Genomic DNA, 21,796 nt, shown 5'->3' on the forward strand with positions numbered 1-21,796 from the left:
GAAAGTTCTTAGGTGTCACAAACTTTAAAAACAATACGAAAAAATACTTATCATTATACCACTAATTTAAATACCAGTAACAAATTTAATCACAATTAACTACCGTCGAGATTTTATTTGTGACAATAATTTAATAAAAATCTTACTCTGTTCTGCCTGTTAATGGTAGGTGTCGGGTAAAATGGACTCTGTGTTTTACCATCCACACAAACTGAAAACACGTAACTTTTTTCTTGCAAACTCGCTTTCAATTCATCATTATGTCTCTCGTGTTTAGTATGAGTGCAAAACAACACAGGGTGTGCGTTTTCTGTAGTGAAAAAAGTTTTAAAGGTAAACTATAGCTACGATATTGTTTTATTTATACATCAGTTTAATAATGCTTATAAATATAAATAAAGTTGTGGTTTTTTAGAAATTAAACAACAATTAATAAAAAATAATTGTTTAAAATTTTCTTTTGTTTTTTAAAAAATATTAAATGTTGTAAAACAAACCAGGTATCTTGCTGTGGTCGTAATGGAAATCAAAGGTCCACAAACCATTTTGAAAAACTGTAAGGCTTTTACACAGCAAAAGAGGTTGTTTTTCAACAAGCCTAATCAAAAGCGTATTAGCTCCTTTTCCTACTTGTTCATTGATGGATTTTCTAGCTCTAAAATATGTGGGTATACAATAAACAGTTTGATATTTTCAAATTGTAATAAGATGTTAATATTTTATTTGAACTGTAAAAAATAATTAAACTTGAGCTTAAAAAAAATACTGTTTTACAGCGATAAAAACTCTAGTCGGAAAACACAAAAACAAACACATTCTTTTCAAAACAAAGCTACTCGTCCACCATATAAACACCACAACGCATGAAACCAACTTTGAAACGTAGCTGTCGAACCACCTCAGCGTCTCAGTCGGGTTGCGGGCCGCACGTCTCATCCTATTGACCGTCTTCCTCACCTCGTCGTCGATGCAAACCGCTCCGTTTCTCAACAGCGTCTTCACTACTTTCAAGTGGTTTTCTTGTATCGCCTGAGGTTAAGTTGTTGTATTATGTTGTGTTAAAATTGTTGCACGAGTTGTTTCCTACTAGTGTCTGAGAATGTTCCTACTCGTCATTTTTTATTAATCTGCTAACTTTCAGCTGAGCATAACGCCTGTTCTTCATATCCATTGACAACTATATGCTAACCAAAATTTAAAATGCCTTACTTACAAATTAATTAAAATGTGTAATAAATATTTTCTTTAACTAAAACCATTAAACTCTGGAAAATATTTATAGGTATCTAACCATTGTTAGAGCACTTTCTTTGTTTAGGGAGAAGCAGTTAATTTTGGCGCCAAATTTAATCAAAAGTGAGACAGTAATCTGACAACCAGATCTACTTGCCATCATCAGCGGAGTTTCTTCTTTTTTATTTCGGTGGTTCGGATTGGCTTTTGCAAGCAGCAGCATCTGTTTAATGATTATATAGTTTGGTATACAATATAATGATTTTAATTTTAGCAAACTTTTTAAACGACAGGCTGTTTAATTAATTTAAATATTTAAATTAATTCAATTTAAATTAAAATATTACCAACAGTGTTAATCAGCACTTTTTTTAAACAATTAGATTAATATTACACATTTAAATCTTATTCGAATCTTAACGTTTAAGTAAACAGTAAACCTAATTAGACAGTTTTTCTTATTTTATATAAATAGTTAAAAATTATGTCTTGTTTTTTAAAAATTGTGTTTTTAGGGTTATGAATATGTTCAAGCTGGTTATAACAAAAGACAAAATTCAAGTAAAATGTCATTTCGGCCACCTTGAAATAGTTATAAAACAAATAAAACAAACCTGAACAATCGCATGCTTGCATGAATAGTTTGCTTGTGCAGCTTTGCAGACCGATGTCATTCCTAGTTCGTCCTGTAAAAAAATGGTGATTTTTTATAATGTTCACTTAAATTTTACATAAACTCCTTTTTGTTGTTTCATCAACTTAAAATCTACCAAAACATATTGAAAATACCAACATACCAACGTTAAAAAATAGCAAGCGTGATGTAAAAATTTAATTCACTATAGTGTAAAATGCGCAAGTATCTCACTTCATGTTCGATGTTATAAACTGCTGACGATTTTAAAGCTTTTTGAACTATTTTATAGTCACCCTTGTCAATTGCTTTCCTGAACTGCTTGTTGCTAATGCCACCAGGCCTTTCTTCGCCAATATGATCGCCTGTGGCACTGTACGGATTTGCGTTGGCTCTCTTTTTATCACATTCTTTCATGTAGTTCCTCACCGTTTTCTCGTTTATCTAAAATTTAAAACAAATTAATAGTAAAAATTAAATCACCTTAAAACTCAGATATTGAGTCTCTCTTATATAAAAATTTTGGTTTAGCGCTTATTTGAAAGTCAGAATTTATAAAACAAGTTACTCACAACTTTGAAGTCGAACTTGGTTTTGATTCTTGGCACATCCTTGAAAAACTTCTGGTTGTTTTTCACGTGGTCTTCTTCTGCCCTGGTGAGCGGCTCCCTTCGACGTAGTTTCTCGCTTATATCGGGCAGGCTCAGCTTTTCGGGGCATCTAAACTTTATTTTCATCGAATCTGTTTTGGCTTTTGCGGGTTGCCTGGTTCTGGGAGGGGGGTTTTTCAACGGGGGCCTCTTCAAAACTCTTCCGCTGGTGGTGGCAACGCTTTGGGAGGGACCGGCTTCCACTGCCATCCTGCTGCCCCTGGGGTTCACCGACGGCGGCTGCCTGGGATCGGTAGGCTGGTTGGGAGGCTTGCGCGGGTCCATCGAGCGCTGGCCACCGGCAACCGGAATATTGCTGCCGAAGCTTCCGTTGAAAAACTGCGGCTGCTCCTGTGGTACAGAGTAGCCGGGCATCTGGTAGAAGGGCGACGGGTCCATCATGTTGGGCGGCTGGTACATCGGGGGCGGCTGGTGGCTGAACACCGGAGGCTGCTGGCCGTACATGGGCGGAGGTGGGTTGAACTGCGGCGGACCCTGGTGATGGTAGGGACCGTTTTGGTAGTAGGGGGGAAACTGGCTCTGGCCCTGCGCCTGGAACGTGTTGAAGGGAATGATGGCGGGCTGCGATGTGGGTTTGGGATGGAATTGGGACTGACGAGGCGACGTCTTATTTGCAGCATGCGATGCAGGCTTACTTACTGGTGCAGGCTTGCTGACTGGCCCGGGATTGTCGAGAAGCGGTGGCCGATCAGCGTTTATCATCTTGTTTTTAGCTTTTATTTTCGTAGCGGGCTTTGCAGCAGCCTTCTCAGAAGGCCTATCAGCTGGGTTCTTCTTCTTTATCTTGAACTTGCTCCTGTAATCTTGCTTTTTTGGCGCCTCTTTCACCGGAGTTTTTGCTCGTTCGGCGACCGGCGAGTCTTTCAACGATTCGTCAATTACAAGGTGTTTTTCGTATTCATCGTCAGAAAGGTTGAAAGGAATGGGATTCTCATCTTCGCTGCTTGGAATCGGATTCATCAGTTCGAGTTCTTCCGCGGTTAGAAAGGGGTGAGGCTGACGCTGGCTTCCGTAAGTCTCAGCGGGCTGTTCGTCGTCTGAAATCACAATGACGTTTTTATTTTTGCTGCCTGTCGCAACCGGCTCGTTCTGATTAGTGTTTTCGCTGTCAGGCGTAGCAGGCTCGTTTTGATTGGAGCTACTGCAGTCGTCCTGCGAGCTGTTTATCAGCTCGTTCACCAGGTAAAAGTCCTCTTCGGTGAGTCCGCCGTTTGTAGAAGAAGAATCTTCGTCGTCATCGGCCGCTCGAAGTTCGTCCGGATCATCTTCCGTGGTTTCTTGAGAGCTAAGCGCGTTGACTGCATCGGATATTTCTTCGGAATCCGGTGCCCTGATCGTGTCAGAACTTTCCAGAAACTCGAAGACAGTTCCGTCTTGAGATTGGTGGCTTTCAATTGTGCTAAGATCTTCTTGAGATTTATGGCTAGCAATTGTGCTAAAATCTTCTTGTGATCGCTGGCTTCCGATTGTGCCAAGATCTTCTTGATATTCCTGGCTTGCAATGGTGCTTACATCTTCTTGAGATACATTCATAGCTCCTTGGGAGTCTTGGTTTTGGTTTAAGTTATCGTTTTGAGAGACCTCCTCAGCTTCATCTAGACATTTTTGTGAGTCCTGGTTCCCCTGAAGTTCAACTTCGTTATGTAGATTTTTATTACTTATAGCTTCTTCAACGCCATTGGTAGATTTACTATTAGCTTTTGGTTGTAATGCAAAACTGTCCACTTGTTGTTCAACCTTTAGAATATTTTCTAATTTAATCAGCTTTTGAGGATTTTCTGATTTAATCAGTTTTTTACTAGCGCTCGATTTTAAACTTTTTGTTTTTTTACATCGTATTATTTTCCCACTGTTTTGCTCACCTTCAGAATTCGAATTGACCAAATCCATGTCGGAACCGTTTGCGCCCGCAGCTTCCTTCTCAGCCTTGACACTGTCTGCTACCTTCGATTCGGCAGTTGAGACTTCTGATTTTTCATCACTTTCCTCGTCTCCTTCCGCGGCAACCACCTCCGTAAACTCGGTGCTGCTCAGCATCCTCCGCTCGTCCTCCTCAAAATTCATGTCGTCCAAAACTATCTCCCCGGTCTTTTCGGTCTTTATTATCTTGTGATTCAACCTTATAGTGATGAGCTGTTCGCTGGGCTCTGCGGTCGCATCTTCAACTGCGTCCGGCTTTTCAGAATGAGACGCTTGGGTGTCGGCTTTCTCGCAGTGGCCTTCGTTCGGCTCGACCGCTTCCTTGTGAGGTACAACCTTGACTTTTACAGGCTCGGGCGGCTTGTTCTTTTCAGCTGGCTCGCTCTCGTCAAGCTTCGGTGGACTTTTCGAAACCGCATCATTTACAACAGGCGACTTTTGTGCAGGAGCGTTCGTTTTGTCACTTGACAGCGGCGGAATGCGGGTTTTCAAAGCAGTTTTTTGTGGCTGTTTCTTCAACAGATTAATTTTTTTCTTAACAACAAAAGATGGCTTAGCTTTTTCTCTGCTTTTCTGAACGCTTGTATATGCACTATCTAACAATGATGCAAAAAGGTTTCTTGTTGGTGACTTGGGCCGTTCAGTTGATATCTCAGCTTGCGCATTCAAAGAGCTGACTGTTGAGGACTGCACTTCGCTCGCTGGAAAACTGGTAGATGCAGGCGTCTTGTTGTTTGAAAGCGATGAAGTCTGGTTTGAAATTGAAAGTATTTCTTGACGGATATCTTCAGTTTGACCTACAAAATTATAATTTATAACTTAAATAAATTTTAAAACATTACATTTAATTTATAATAGTTTAGAGATTTAACTTTTTCTATTGAGTTATAAAAATGTTTTACTAATGGGTTACTTCAAACAAGCTTTATACTACTACTTAATTTAAACATTTTTATACTTGAAAAAGTTAAATACTGGTTTTTATACAACTGAATCTAACTTTTTTCAACTAGCTTTTCTTCAAAAAATTTTTCCGTATTTTCAATATCTGGACCTTGGGTGTCAATTGTTTTGGTCGAGCTAATCGAAAAACCAACACTTGATTCAGGATCTTCATTTAGGCCACTCTTTACAGTTGTTAGTTCTGTAAATATTCGAATAAATATTTCAAATTTTCGAGAAAACTGTTTTAACTTTAGTAGTATTTTTTCAATACAAACTATACAACAAAATAAACCATGACATCTACGTTTTTGCAATAGATTTGTCTCTAATAAAATTATGTCGATACTAAAACTATCTTTAAAAAATCAACAAGGGTTCATTAAACAACAAAACTTATAACCAACCACCAGCAGTTTTTTCTGTTTTTCTTTCATCTTCATCTTCTGATGATGCACTTGTTTCTGAGTCGGTAGATCGAAGTTCTATATCAGTTGAAAAACACGATGACGTATCAGAATCGTTGTCATCATTAGCAGGCGCCTTAAAATTATTAATGATTTTTTTTTTTCAAACTTAATAAATTAAACTAAAGATAAGATGAAACGTTAAAAGGCGTTAAATCCTGGAGATCCTGATAAGCTAAGCTTATCGGAATATATACCACAGATGTTCTTGTGTTAAAAATTTATTTCAACTAACGGCGTTTCACTGCTCTTAAATAAATTTTAGAAGAGATTTAATATTAAAGATAATGAAAATATCCATATCAATAGTACTAATAATAGTGTAGATTATAATAATCAACGTATAACTAGAAGTATTTCTAAAATTATAAAAGAAATCTTAGAACAAGTAGGTGATAATAGCGCTAAAAGTATAAGCAAAATGCATAACAATAAAACTATAAATAACTATTCAAAACCAACTAACCCTAATAGTAATAAGTTAAGTAATATGCCTAAAACATGTAATTGCCATAAAATAAATAAAAATAACTGTCCATTAAAAGGTAATTGTTTAATTAAAAATGTAATTTATAAAGTTAAAGTTGAAAGTAAGGGCCCAGATAAAATTTACATCGGAAGTACAGCAGGTAGTTTCAAGGATAGATATGCTAACCATAAACATACTTTTAAAAATATAAATAAAAAACAAAGCACGCGTTTATCGGATTATGTCTGAAGCTTTTTTCACAGGTACGGTAAAAGGCCAAACATAGAGTGGAGTATTGTTTCAAAGATCAAACATGCATCCAACGGAGTAAGTAGAATTGGCCCAACTTGCAATGCAGAAAGAGCAGTAATTGCAGCAGAAGATAAAGACCTACTTCCGAATAAGCGGCAAGATTTATCGAATATCTGTCCCCACAACCAACGATTCTACTCTAAATAACTCTGTCTACTTATGTACTAATTTATTTCACAACACTCACATTACAATCACAAACACTTGCAAGTTTAATACTTCATGTTTTTAAACTGTATAAATTATTGACCAATTTGTTAAATTTATTATGACGTAACATTTCTGCACAACTCAATTTAATTTTCATTTTTGAAAAACTTGCCTATTCTTAGAGCTTTTTGAGGTTAGTGCCTACTTTTATTAAATTTGTACTTTTTGTAGACAATTTTATAATTTTATGTTTTTATCCCAAACTTTGTTTTTAAACCATAAAGTTCATTTATAGTTACTACCTACATAAACACTATACATAATTATATATGCTTTTTCTGCTTTATTTCTAATGTGTGTTAATAATTTATAGACTCCGTAGATCTGTTCTTAAATTTATTTGAGAGCAGTGAAACGCCGTTAGTTGAAATAAAGTTTTAACACAAGAACATCTGTGGTAAATTAAACTAAATATTTTTTTAACTAAAAAATATATGAATTATAAAAATAATGTTTTCCACACTAAAATTTGAGAGCTTTTAGAAAACTTTTTTTTATTAACACTGTAAATACTTTTTAAAGATTAAATATATATATATATATAAAACTCAGAGAAGGACCTGTCAAATATAACTTTTTTGCAAATTTAACTTACATTAACATGCTCTTGTGTTTTTTCTTCATTTGTATCAACATCAGGTAAAGATTTCTCTTCAGCGTTTTTTACCAGCAGATTAACCTTTAAGTGTTTTAAATGTTGTTTGAAAGTTCTATATTTATTAAAATTTTCATTGAATCTTTTAAGTTTTAAAATTATTTTTTATAAACACTCTAACCACATAAACGACAAAGTTATTTTTGTAAGTCTTATTTACGGTGCTTTTGTTTCACAAAAACCTTTAAAATACATAAACACGATGCATCGCGTTCGGGCTGTGGTACGAAGCACGAATGCGGGCTGAACCGGACTGGTAGAATGCCTGATCAATACCGCAAAGCTCGTTTTAAAAATTAAACAAAAACAAAACTATTTTCATGATACTTCACTAAGTATTTTTATGCGTCTGTACAAAATAGTTTACGTAGTACTTTACTGTCAACATATATTTTGATAAACAAAATATCTCAAGTTGTTTTCTTATTTTTACTTTTCCTAAAAAGCTTTGAACATTAGTTGTAAATAAAACAATTTAAGGCTACACTAGGTCAAGACACGTAATTAAATGACATTGGCTTGTAAGAATGAACTACAACACACTTTTTATAGAACATTAAAATTTTAAATAAGTTTTGATTTTGATACATAAACTGTTTTGTAAAAAATTACCGATACAAACTTACGAAGGGAATTTTTTATCATCAGTTTTCTAAAAACCTTTAAATTCACTTAAAATAGATATTCTCCTATATTTTTTTAACTAAAGACTTTATCTTTAGGAAATGGTTATTGATTGATTTAAAAATTTTTTGAATATTTATTTAAAAAAAAACAAAAAATAATAATAGTATGTTTATATTCAATAGTTTATAAAACTTATACGAGAATTCGTTTATTAAATTGTAAAGATTAGAAGATTTTTAAAAAGATGTAGGAAAAAATACATTCTTAATTAACTAGTTTCAGTTTAAAGTTTTATTCTACTCCATTGTATTGAACCCATTAAACTTCCAATTAAGTATATTTAACATCAAAAGTTACTTTTACTTTTTTTTAAATAGCTGGTAAAAAATATACCAACCAAGACAAAGTGTATCAAATAACTACTTACCACTACCACATGATCTTGAAAACACTAAGATCAATTTAAGTAGTAAAATGTGTTAATTGTCAAGTGCGTACAGAGTTTTTCATTAATAAGTTACTATATACAAACTTCACATGTTTAATAATTAAAAGCTAGCTATATTTTAAACTTCAACTAGTTCTTAGAAACTTAATCACATAAAAAAAAAGTCAGTTAAAAAATTAGTATTAACATAATTACAAAAATATAAAGGTTTTGAAACTAACTTTCTCAGATTCTTCTGTTTGTTCTTCAGTGTTTTTAGCTGATTTAATTTTGAACGAACTTCCAAGATTTTCAGGTGAATTAATCTACATAATATTTGAACTTTTTAAAAACTAAATACCAATCTATTGAACTTTTAAAATGTTTATTCCTGATGTTATTTATGCCAGTTATAATAAATAACACTTTCAAAGTAATTAAGTGCATTTTATTAAATAATTGTTATAAATAGCGATGAAAACAGCCATAAAAAGTTTATAAAAAAAAGAATACAGACAAAAAAACAAAAAAATTGGCAAAAAAAGTATTTTGTTATCTAAAACTAAATAGTCTAAGTGTAATTTGGTCGAAACATATATACTTGATTAACACTATTAACAAGAATGTCACTATTAGAGTCAAAAAACTGTTCAGAGCGACAAAAAACTGTTCGAGTAACCTAGAATCATCCTGAGTTTTTTCAAACTAAAAAATAAAATAACTTTTCAAAAAAAAATCAACTTCTACAACAAAATTAATTATTAAGTAACACAATATTTAAACTAGGTCTTATTTAAAATCTTGAAATATACTAATCGGAGATTTTGAAAAACTTTTAAACTATCCTGCGTTTTTTCTAAAAAACTATACCGGCCTGAGTCATCTTGAGTCTTTTAAAATTTCTAACTATCCTGAGTTATCTTGAGTCATCCTAAGATTCGAACTGACTTGATTTGTCCTGAGTGTGTGACAACCCTGTATTAAACTTAAAAAATATACAAACATTCAAGACTGTGAAAAAACTATGTTTTATCATTAAAAACTTTTCTTTTTTTGAATCCTAAAATAACTATTATCTACAACGTGGGTTCATCTAACAAAACTAATTGTATATCTATTTAAAGTAAAACCTAAAAATACTAAAATAAAAATATTTTATACTACTTTTCAGTACTTCTATAAACAATAAACTTAAAAATTAGTAAACTTTGAGCTGTTTTTTTCTTTAAAAAAGTATTCTATTTCTTATTAATAAAACAAAATATATACTATATTCCTTATAAACTGTGAAAAGAATTTATGGAATTTCAAATATAACATATTCTTGATTAAGCATGGAATAAATAAAATAACTTGATTAGGAGTACTTTTCACATTTGCTTCAGACTCCTTGTCAGTTTTTTCTGCGATTGATCTACTTTCATCCATCTAAACATTAATAAGATTTCATTTGTTTGTTTGGTTAACATGTTGCCAAATTATCACTTTTTAACTACAAAAATTTTATTTAATCTTACTTAAATAAGATTCACTATATATGAAAAAATATTCTATTTTATTTCTAGTTTTGTTTTTAACTGAAAAGAATACTCTAAAAGTTGTTACTTTAAAAAAACTTTGATTCTTATACAAGATTATGTTATAAAAAACTTTAAGGATACTAACTAAATTTTTTTTATAAAATTATTAAAAAAAACTTCAGATAAATTCCTACATATACTAACTATATCATTAATTTCGTCTTGTCGGGCTTCTAATTCATCTAACTCATCTTCATCTATTCTATAAGGCAGTGGAGATAAGCCCTGAAAATTTGGTACATTTACAATTTAAATTGGTAAATTAAATACCGCACAAATTTCAAAACAAAATGAAACAAGTCTGTCTACCATAAACAGTGCTTGATATTCTTACAATAATAAAAAATAATAACTTTGATACAAACGTAACAGCAAACAAAATAAATTGTTTTTTTGATACAATCTCAAGAAAAAATAAACTTGAGAAAACTAACTTCCAGAAAATAAAACTATAATATCAGTAATTTTGTATATCAGAAGTTTAGTATTAGGATTAAATTAAGAGAACACATGTAGTTTGTTTTACATTTATGACAGCTTATACATTTTTCTGTTCAACTTACTCCATCATCTGAAAAGCTTTCATTCCTGTCTTCATCTGTTTTGCTGTCGAAAACTCTATTAATCTCATTTAAAAGAGCTATTTCTTCCTGAAAATTAATCAGCTGTTTTAATTTAGTCGTTTTTATTTTTGGATGTAAAAGTATAGTCTATATAAGCATAGTCTAATCCAAAATTAAAAACAATACAAAAAAAAACTATGGATAATTAACTTAAGCAATTTAAATATATAATTAAGAACTACAGAATTACACCTCCTACAAGTTTTATTTACATTGAATTTTTGCTTAACTTTAACCTTAGAAACCATTTAATCAAATATATAAGGTATATATAATTAAAACTTCTTTGGCTAATCTTTCAATCACGTATTACTAAATTTATTTCTTGTAAAAAGATTGGATATTAAATTTCAAAAACCTTCAAGAGCTTTTACTATTTTTATCAAGAAACTTAAGTTTAAAAAGCGTATAACTTTAAGTAGTAAACTGAAACTAATCGATCTACTTAATTCCAATATATTTTTTTCAACAACCTTTTCACTTGAGTCTTCTTCATAAATGCCAGTAGATTGTGAGGAAGTTTCTACAGTTTCTTCTACTTTTTTTTCTACTTGTAGATCACTCTGAATAAAATATATTGGTTAATAAAAAAATTATAAACGTAAAAGAATTTTCTAAACATTTTAAGTTTTAATTTTAACAAACTTCATAGTTTAAGTTTAAGAGCCGAAAAATTGTTAAAAAAACTTTAACTATATTCAATGTATGAAATTTGAAGCTAAATTCAGAAACATTTTTTATTTAACTTTTTTGTTCTAAATGAAAACTGCTTCCTAATATATCATATTTCTTTTGTCCTTGATTAATTTACAATTAAAAATTTGTAAATATTGAATGTACTAGGTAGTATAACAAACTGTTCAAACCCTTAAAGCAACTTTTCATTATTTTTATGTAACATATCTTACGGTAAGACTAGTATGCTACTAAATACGTTTATAAAAAATGTAATAATAAATAATTAAAAAATAGATACGGTAAATTATTCTCTACTCTTTCCTTACAGGTTTTATTTTTTTACAGAGCTCCGTTGCTAACTTGTTAACACCCAGAAATATATGTTAGTTTATTAGAAAGAGTACTGTGAGAATGTGTTATCATATATTCCAGTGAACTTGCTTCGCTAGGATCTCTTTTAGCAAATGATTCACTTTAAACTTTGAATATTTAAATGTTACTAAAATGGTAAATAGTTACTTTGAAAATATATTTTATGAGTCAAGTAATTAAACAAGAAAATTGTTGCTTCATCCTTAAGCTATACTGAAACTTCATAAAATAAAAGTCAATAAATTTTTTTAACATCGTGTATATTTTGAAGATGTTTAAAAAATAATCTAAAGCAAGATAGAAATACATTTAAAACAGGATGAACTAATTCTTGTACAAAAGAAACTAAAGTCGGAAAAGTTTCTTTTATGATTTTGCATACTCTTTTGTTATCTCACTATAACTTAAAGCTTAACTATATTATACAACCTAAAATATTTTTCAATAACAAAACTAAGGAATTTAATAACGAACAAAGAATTAATTAGTTACAACTTAAAATTGAGAAAATATTTTTTTAATAAAACTTTAACTAAGTTAAGTTTCTTTAATTTTTCGATTTTTATAACGTAGTAACTTTTTTTTCTCTTAAAAGCTAAAACTTATTTCAAAAAACTATTTCGCTTAAAAAAACTGATTTTACCTGTTCAGATGTTTCCTCTAAATTAGAAGTTGACAGAATAGATGGTGATGTAATTTCATCAGTGTCTGTCATCAGTGATGTTTTTTCACCATCCGTCTATATTTAAAAATTAAAACAATATTATTTTGTTTACTTTAGAATATCATCTCATTTAAACGTTAAAAATTGTTCAAACTTTTGACATTAAATTTTGTACAATAATTAAGGAGTTACGTTTTTTATGGAATCTAAAAGATAAGCAAAAAACTAATTGGAGCCAGCCTATCTAAATTATTGAAACAAAATTTTGTATAACTGCTTACTTATCGAAAAAAAAACAAATTTTAATATTTCGATCAAATATTGTTATAATTAAAATTTTCAACCAGTCTAAACTTCTTAAGTTTTTTGAAACTTTTATAATGTTGTAATATTTTTTTATTCAAAACCACAGCTTAATTATAAAATTGTTTTGTAAAAAAAAAACTGATTTTACCTCTTCAGATGTTTCCTTTAAATTAGAAGTTGACTGAATAGACGGAGATGTAATTTCATCCGTGGCACTAACATCAGTCTATAATAAAAATAATAATAACATTTAATTATTAATTCAAAATACCTTCTCAGCTAAATTTTATTAATTGTACTGGTTTTTTATGCAAAATTAGCACAAGAATTATGAAGTTCTTTCTTTTTTAAAATTCAGCTAAGTTAAGGCAAAAAACGAATTTGAGCCAGTCTATCTAAATTATTTAAATATATTTTTATTAATTTCTTTCACCTTTCATCTGCATCAACTTGCTTACGCTTCAAATACTAGCTCAAGTAGCTTAATAATAAACAAAAACAACTTTATAAGTTCAAGGATAAACTTGATAAAATCATGTTATAATTAAAATTTTCAATCAGCCTATCTTCTCTATTTACTTAAAACTTATATAACGTGCTTTTTTTTTCTTTAAAGCCAAAAATTATTGCGAAAAAAAAAGGACAAAATAGCTTATTTTACCTGTTCAGATGTTTCCTGCATATTTGAAGTTGACTGAATAGATGGAGATGTGACACTATATGTGGTTTGTTCACCATCAGTCTATATTTTAACAATATAAGTATTAGTTACTGATTTTAAAATATCTTATCGGCTAATGGTTTAGGGCTATTTTGACAATAAATTATAATTAATATTTACAGGGTTGCCACTCGTTTTTTCAAATTTTTTTCCATGTTTTCTAAATTTCTTCCAGGTTTTTAAAAGTACACATTTTTGGATCTATTTTTAGTTTTAAGTTAAGTTTAATGTAAGAAACTGTGTTAAATAGTATAAAAGCATTGAAAAGATACTGAAAGTTACTATACATGTGTTTTTTAAAATAAAAATTTTTTGATGATGACAAAAAAATCTTATTAATAAGATAGATTTTTTGTATCAAATTGAAATTTTACTACTGAAAATGCTAAAATTGTTAAAAATTTCAGGTTTTTCCAGGTTTTTTTCAAAATTTCTCAAATTCCAGGTTTTTCCAGGTTTTCAGGTAAAGTGGCAACCCTGAGTTTATTTACGATTGGGTAAATCATACCATGTTTAAAAATAAGATTCTAGATATTTTCTTCATCTAAATGTGAAATTCATCAAACAGTTAACCACAATCTTTTACTTATTCAGTATTACTTTTTAGAGTATAAAAACGGAAAATTTTCTCTTAATTATGATTCCAGATTTCTAATAATTAGCTTTAAATTAAGCATTTTTTATAGAAAATATGTATTTTTAAAACCTTATTTATAATTTTATAAAAACTAGCTTTGTCGATCAACTATAATTTAAGTCGCTGGGAAGTTTTTAGAACTCTTTTTAACTCTTATACAGTTGACTTTTTAGAGAAAAAATATATATTTAATAAACTTCAACTACCCGTATGATCTTGTTATACAACTTTAAAATAACTAGCTAACCTAAAAAAATTAACTTTTGTAGATTAATACAGCATAAAACCCAACCTGTCCTTTGAAGGTGACATCAGATTTAACTTCTTCTTTTGCCTCCTCAACAAGCTTCTGCACTTCGGGCCGACCTTCGTTCAGCAATGTTTCTTCAGCTGCTTTTACATTTCTTTCTTCCGAACTCGCTCGTTCGGTCACCGCTGAATTGTTAACTTCGTCTGGCAAGCTGTCATCTACAGCCTCACATGAAGCGCCTGTGCTTTCGGCCTCGGTTTTCCGTTTGCTCGACGCGTCTTTAAACGAATCTCCTTGGTTTGGATCTGCGGTCACACTGCTACCTGCCACAGTTTTGGCATCTGAACTATTACCCGTGTTCACGGTGTCTTCGGTCAAACTGACGCCCGCAGCGTTAGGATCAGCAGCCTCTTCAGATTCCGAGTCCAACAGCATGACCGTCCCTTCTTCATTCGTCGCACTGATTATCTCAACCTCGGAATCTTCTTTTTTCTCTTTGATCTTAGAGGGTGTCTTTTTAGGCGTTTTCTTTCTGTAAAACAATGTTAGTTAAATTATTTTCTTAAACACATGTCCTTGGTTTTTTGATTAATTTCTTGAACTTACACAGGAGGTTTATTCTTTGGTCTTCCTTTTTCCTTGATAGAGCTGGTTTTTTTCTATAAGTCGTAAGGTTCAGGTAATTTATTATAGTAGTACGAAACTTTAAGGAAACTTTTACAATTGAGAACATGCATATTGTTTTTGTCATGTTTTTAATCATTAGGTCAGATTGTTACTTTTGTTCAGGTGCTTTAGTTTTAAATTAACAATTTTTATTAAAATTTATGTAAATTAATAAATAACCTTATCCATTGCCTTAGGAGTTACAGGTGCAGAAGTTCCAACCAGCGCACCTTTAAATATTCAACATTTTTATATCTTGCAAATAAAACTATAACTTAGCAGAATTTATACCATGTTAGCAACTTATATTTCAAAATTAAATTAATTAAATTGAATTTAAAATTGCTTAAAAATTAATTAAGTGTGCAAAAAAAAGTGAACTAAAGAAAACGGCATTCATTGCAATTACTTTTCATTCAAACTTAAAGCAAAATCCTATTCAAGCTTAGAAATAAACTAAAGCGTAAACTTAAACTATCATTTACTTACACGAACTACTGTAATAATATAAACAAATAAAAATCTAACAACAACATTTTTTTCATACTTTTATTCAGGTCATAAGCTTAAAGGTAACAAATAACTAAAATTGTTACGAATTTAAAACAAGATAAGTTTACTAAATTCGAAACAAATAACTATACTATTATAAATTATTGTGTATTTTTTTTTTAATATTATAAATTACCAACTTAATCTTAAAATTATATACTTTTAAACTTTAAAGATTAGCCATAATAGACTTAAAACTAAGCATACTTATGTCTACACCTGCTTCTCAAACTCGCATTATTTTATTTTACTGAGGTTAGTTTGTTTAACATTGCTCAACCTTATATTTCATGCTTATATATGTATTACAAAATAATAACTTAGTATGATTTTTGTAAATTTAAGGAGCTTCAAATGTTGGCCTATGACAGTTAGTAACACAAAAATATCACAAATAATGATTTAATTAAGCTATTAGGATTTCCTTAAATAAAAAATTAACAGTTAAACTAGAATGTGAGGTGATTTTATTTTGTTAGCACCTAACCATGGCTGTCTGGGTGGTTTCTCAGAGTCTGAGCTCTCTTATATCCGTTTTTTTGCTGATTTAGAATCGCAAAAATTGCTTGTTGCTCAGCAATGGCTCCCGGCTTCTGCAGCTCTTTGGGCAACTTTTTCAAAACGTCGAACGCCGCATCTGAATATGACACACTATGGTTTTTTTTACTGTAAACACAAGCCGACAGAAAACTAGGACGTTTTAAGAATTTAAAAAACAAAAGTGTATAAGTTTTTGTGTGTTCTACGATTTTGGTGATGGGCACATGCAGTCACAAAAGCTTTAATCGCGCTGTTTTTCAAGCACAAACTAACTAATGTAATCTAGAACTAATCATTAGAAAAATTAAAAAATATAATTTGATTCTTATTTTATTTTTATTTTAAGATACATATTTACAGTGTGTTTTATTTTAACAAGCAGTATATTTTAAAACTTACCACAAGCATGACCTTAATCAAAATAATTTGATTTGAATAAAACTCAGTTCTACTTAATCAAAAAGATAGAAACATTTACTGTGGTAAGATTTGGGTTTCTACTTTCGACTTTTTAGGTTTATTAAAAACTATTAATTAACTAGATTTTTTACTATTACCAGATGTTATTAACTCCAAAAACTATTTTATACTGTTTCAAAATACTTTAATAAATTGACTAACTCTTGAATCTTATTGAAACTATTTTAATGCTTACAACTTATACTAAAAACCTTCATTCAAGAACAAACTTTAATATTTTGAATAATCTGCGGCTGAAAAACTAAGAACTTAAGTTTTTTTATCAGTCATTATTTAAAATAAAACAACTATTTAAATAAATAAAAAATATAAATATTATCATTTATTACATAAATAATTAACATTTCATGCTTAAAGTTTACTTATACTTTATACCTAATATACTATTATGCTTATAAACTAAATAAAAACAAAACAAGCATAAAGCCAACATAAATAGTAAAAACAAAAAACAAAAAATACAGCAAGTAACAAAAAAACATATTTTCAAGATAAACTTGAAATATTTTAGTGCATTAAAGTAAATAAATCTTTAGAACATTAAAAATTAATAAATAAATGTTAACCGAAACATTTTTTGAAAGAAAAAAGTTTAATCTCTATTCATCAGACTATAAAAATATCATATAAGCTCTTTTTAGACCAGTTGAACAAACATTCAACTTACCTTTATGCAGTATAAAACAAAAATAATCAAATTTAATTTTACCTGATTTTGTCTTTCGAGTTCTTCGCTTGTTTTGTCGTTCTGTTTCTTTATTGTTATATTTAACTTTTAAATAATAAAATTTAAAAAGCAAAAATTTTCAATATAAACAAATACAAAAACATTATTGTACTAATTTTTATTCAAATTATCTACGTTTTACAATTTAGGTTCATTATAAATAAACTAACTTTCAAATCAAAAACATTTTCAAATCTAAGACTTGTTTTTAATAATATTTAAACATGCCAACAACTAATTTTTATAGAAAACCACAAATTATTAATGCATGATATGATAATAATTGTCAATATAATCTAGGTCTACAAATGCACATGCAAGTCAAAAAACTGTAAAAAAATTGTTTATATATATATATATATTGTTTATATAGTTTATATACATAATGTTTATATAAACAATTTTTACATTTAAATTCTTAACACTGTAAGTTAAGAACATTTTTGATTAATCTTAAGCAATTTTCTATAAAATTTTAACTATTATACAACATCACTTGTATAAATAAATGTGAATTCAAATCAAAAAAGCATACTTAAGCATACTTACCGACTGTTTTAGCATCTAACTTTTGCTTTTTAGGAACGCTTGAGATATCAGCTTCAGGTTTTTGCCTTTTGACAGTTCCTAAATTCAAATGTTTTTATTTTTTACTTAAATTTACGTGTATCTAAATTTTACTGTATTGCATGCATATTGAAAACGCTAATGGAAAACTATATTGGGTATATCTCATTTGTTAACATATCTCTCTTAATGACATAGACAGGGTTGTCAAATGTTTTTTTGTAAACTTTTTCAAGGTTTTCCGAACTTCTTTCAGGTTTATAAGAACAAGTATTTTGGTTCATTTTTAATAAAGAATTTAACATAAACTAAAAAAAAATCTTGAATAGCATAACAACATTGAAAAGATACTGTAAAACTACTTACAGGGTTGCCACTCGTTTTTTCAAAAATTTTTCCAGGTTTTTAAAAGTACACATTTTTGGGTCTATTTTTAGTTTAAAATTAAGTTGAAGGTAAGAAACTGTGTAAAGTAGTATACAAACATTGAAAACATACTGTAAAGCTACTTTAAATATGTTTTTTGATAAAAAAAAATATGATGATGACTAAAATTTTTTATTTATATGATAGATTTTTTGAGTCAAATTGAAATTTTACTACTGAACATGTGAAAATTGTTAAAATTCCAGGTTTTTCTATAGATTTTTGTTTAAAATTCCAGGTTTTTTCAAAATTTCTCAAGTTTCAGGGTTTTCCAGTTTTTTTGCCTAAATTGTCAAACTCCAGGTTTCCAGGTAAAGTGGAAACCCTGTACTTAAAATGTTTTTTCCAATGAAAAAAAGTGATAAAAAAAACGTTTCATCTTTATGATAGATTTGTTATATTTAATTGAAATTTCGGTACTTAACATGTTTATAAAATTAATAGAAATATTTAAAATTTATTAAAAAACAGTTCAAAATTCCAGGTATTTTGTTTTGCTAAATATTAAAATTACAGGTTTTTCCAGGATTCCAGGTTTTTTGGGCAATCCTGCATTAATAGTGAAATAAATTTACACATACAAAAGCTATTTAAAGAAAGGATTAGGTTTACGGACTAGATTTTTTGTAAACTTTAGATTTTGCATTTTAATTACTATTTTTGGCTTTAATAATGCAAAAAAAAAATTGAAGTGGAATACCAACAATATTTACTGTTGAAAATTAAAAGAATATGTGTACTATTTAAATAAGTATACTAATTCTTTTTTTACTATTATACTTTTTATATTTTAAAAATTATTAGCAAACACATATTGCATTAGTTTTTAAATTACTCTAATAATGTAGAAAAAAATAAAGACTAGAGTTAAAAACAAAATAACCTGTGCTAGTAACTTTATTGGTAACTGGTTCAGGATCTTGTAGGCGATGTTTTTTTTTGTACCTCTAAGTATATAAATTTAAGATTTTATGTTAAACAATTAGATTATGTAATATTTTTTATTAAACGCTTAAAGTTATAAAAAATGCTGTATCCATACGTTTGTATTGGAAACGTTTTACAAAAATTACAATATCTCTAAGTTAAATAAGATTTTTTAATTCTATAAAAACAGGCTTGTAGTTTATACTTATTTTTCATTTTAGAGTCAATGTCATTTTTAGTAAAAAAAATGTTGGACCTCCCAATGCCCTTGATATCATTTTTTGTTTGAGAAAATTATATTTAATAAAATATACTTTTAATTGAAGACTACTTAACAAGATAAAAAGTATAAAAAATCAAGCCTTTTTAACAAAAAATAAAGATGAAACTTGGGGCATAGGGAGTAAAGCACTTTTTTACATGGTGATCTCATTTTACATTTATATTGGAAACATTTTTTTTAAATATAAGTCTGAAAAGTTTATAAAATATTTTATGTAATAATATTTTCCTTGTAGTATACACTCTAAGCTTTTAAATAAGAGTTTTTTTTTTCATAAAAAAGCTTTAACCCCCAGTCCCATTTCCTTAACTTCTATCAATTACAAAAAATTAGTTCTAAAGTTATCCAATTAAGAGAATCATTTTAAAGGTGACAACTGAAATCTTAAAACTTTATGAAATAAAAAAAAATATTTAGTGTTTATTTTAAGCTGATATGCAATGAATTTTAGTTTAGGACTAGTTAAAAAACTACTATTCATATATGTCAATGGCTTAATTTTTACTTAGCAGTATGAATTTTGAAGAAATGAAAAAAAATCAAATACAATTTATTAAAAAACAAAGTAAGCAAACTATTAAATACTTTACAACCAACCTTAAGTATAGGTCCATCATTAAAATTTTCCCCAGGTTCATAGCTGTTGTGTTTTGGGCCGTACCCTTTCCACTTGACTCTGTTTTTATCAAATTAATATGAAATTTAAATAAAATCCATTGAAAATGGGGTGCTATATTATAACTTCAGTAGTTTTTTATCATAGTTATTAAAAATGAGTAAATTAGACTAAATACTAGTTGTATAATATTACAACTGTTAACATAGTATTTTATTTAGTTTTTTAATAAGTTAAATAATATTCAGACAACTTGTACAACTTTTGAGATATATTGGTTCAAAATCACTTCAACAGGTTCCTTATAGAAGGACCAAAAAAACAGATTTTCTGACCAATTCTTCTCTATTTTCTCGGTCTAATATTAACAGGTTTGCCACTTGTTTTCTAAAAATTTTCTAGGTTTTCCAAATTTCTTCTAGATTTTTAAAAGTAGACATTGTTGTGTCTACTTTTAGTTTAAAGTTAAGTTGAAGGTAAGACTTTGTGTTAAATAGTATTAAAACATTGAAAACATACTGTAAAGCTACTTTTAATATGTTTTTTAGTGATAAAAAAAAATATGATGATGACTAAAATCTTTTATTTCTATGATAGATTTTTTGAGTCAAATCAAAATTTTACTACTGAACATGTGAAAATTGTTAAAATTCCAGGTTTTTCCATGTTTTTTTTTGCCAAAATTGTCAAATTCCAGGTTTTTCCAGGTTTCCAGGTAAAGTGGTAACCCTGTATTAACTAAATTATATACAATCAAATAGAATAAATTTTGTTAAATTTGAGGAAATCTGTTCTTTTATAATAATATAACAAATACAATTATAAAATGCTACCTAGTAAGGCCATAGGGGTAAATCACTTTTTACAACTTGATGTTAATTTAGTTTTAACTAAGCTTTAAGTTACTTTTTACAGCTTTTTAAAACTAATACTAAATTTTGAGATATGGAAATATACTTTAACATTATATTAAAATGATAGAGTACAATATAGGTTCCTAATGGGTTGAGAAAATAACGGTTAATATTTAAAAATCACTAAAAATATATCACCTCCTATGTTTTTGAGAAAAATACTTCAAGTTTTTAGGAATTTTCCTTGAAATGTTTAGAAAAGTTTGTCAGTTTTATTTTTTCAAAAGTATCCAATTAACATTTTTGAATCATAATTTTTTTTAAACTGTTAAAACAAATTATTCTAAATATTGTAAGAAAGAACTTACAAAAACTTAACTTAATTTTTTCACATCTGGCAGGCAAATTTAAAATATTTCCAACCCATTTACTATAAGATACTTTTTATAAAACAATAAAACTTAAAATCAACTATTCTCATTTAAAACATAGTAAAAATATTTCTTAAGATTTTTTAATCTTAAAACTATCTTGAGTTTTTAATTTTAAAAAAATCATCCCGAGCCCGCCAGAGTTTTTAAAAAAGTTTATAACATCCTGAGTTATCCAAAGTGTCCTGAGTGTGTGGCAACCCTTTTTTTTTTGATTAAAAAAAATTAGTAAGAAAATAAACTTTTTTTTTCCTACAAGTTGCTAATGATTTATTCAAGATTTAATAAAAATAATTTTAAAACAACTACTAAAAAACTGTGGGTGGAGA

The 21,796-nt window shown here is 28.9% G+C and overlaps 1 protein-coding gene across 4 annotated transcripts in view; it reads right to left on the reverse strand.

Annotated features, from left to right (window-relative positions):
• LOC145830236 (uncharacterized) overlaps positions 1–21,796 on the reverse strand; it is a 28,475-nt gene that overhangs the window by 1,093 nt on the left and 5,586 nt on the right. The window contains exons 2-27 of one of the 4 annotated variants that reach the window (XM_082938168.1): positions 20,164–20,242; positions 19,240–19,303; positions 17,913–17,990; positions 17,346–17,390; positions 16,104–16,253; positions 15,245–15,294; positions 15,005–15,057; positions 14,441–14,930; positions 13,452–13,532; positions 12,939–13,016; positions 12,464–12,559; positions 11,244–11,333; positions 10,711–10,797; positions 10,292–10,372; positions 9,921–9,995; positions 8,810–8,893; positions 7,454–7,537; positions 5,808–5,943; positions 5,459–5,602; positions 2,440–5,255; positions 2,102–2,311; positions 1,848–1,919; positions 1,292–1,456; positions 875–1,029; positions 498–655; positions 147–310 (exon numbers count right to left, since the gene is read on the reverse strand). In XM_082938168.1, coding sequence (XP_082794294.1) covers positions 147–310; positions 498–655; positions 875–1,029; positions 1,292–1,456; positions 1,848–1,919; positions 2,102–2,311; positions 2,440–5,255; positions 5,459–5,602; positions 5,808–5,943; positions 7,454–7,537; positions 8,810–8,893; positions 9,921–9,995; positions 10,292–10,372; positions 10,711–10,797; positions 11,244–11,333; positions 12,464–12,559; positions 12,939–13,016; positions 13,452–13,532; positions 14,441–14,930; positions 15,005–15,057; positions 15,245–15,294; positions 16,104–16,253; positions 17,346–17,390; positions 17,913–17,990; positions 19,240–19,303; positions 20,164–20,242 — 5,785 coding nt within the window. The remainder of the gene's footprint in view (positions 1–146; positions 311–497; positions 656–874; positions 1,030–1,291; positions 1,457–1,847; positions 1,920–2,101; positions 2,312–2,439; positions 5,256–5,458; positions 5,603–5,807; positions 5,944–7,453; positions 7,538–8,809; positions 8,894–9,920; positions 9,996–10,291; positions 10,373–10,710; positions 10,798–11,243; positions 11,334–12,463; positions 12,560–12,938; positions 13,017–13,451; positions 13,533–14,440; positions 14,931–15,004; positions 15,058–15,244; positions 15,295–16,103; positions 16,254–17,345; positions 17,391–17,912; positions 17,991–19,239; positions 19,304–20,163; positions 20,243–21,796) is intronic. The other 3 variants (XM_082938169.1, XM_082938170.1, XM_082938171.1) reach the window with 3 other exon arrangements.

Source organism: Thalia democratica, chromosome 2, assembly GCF_965202585.1.
Source record: "Thalia democratica chromosome 2, ktThaDemo2.hap1.1, whole genome shotgun sequence".
Taxonomy (NCBI): domain Eukaryota; kingdom Metazoa; phylum Chordata; class Thaliacea; order Salpida; family Salpidae; genus Thalia; species Thalia democratica.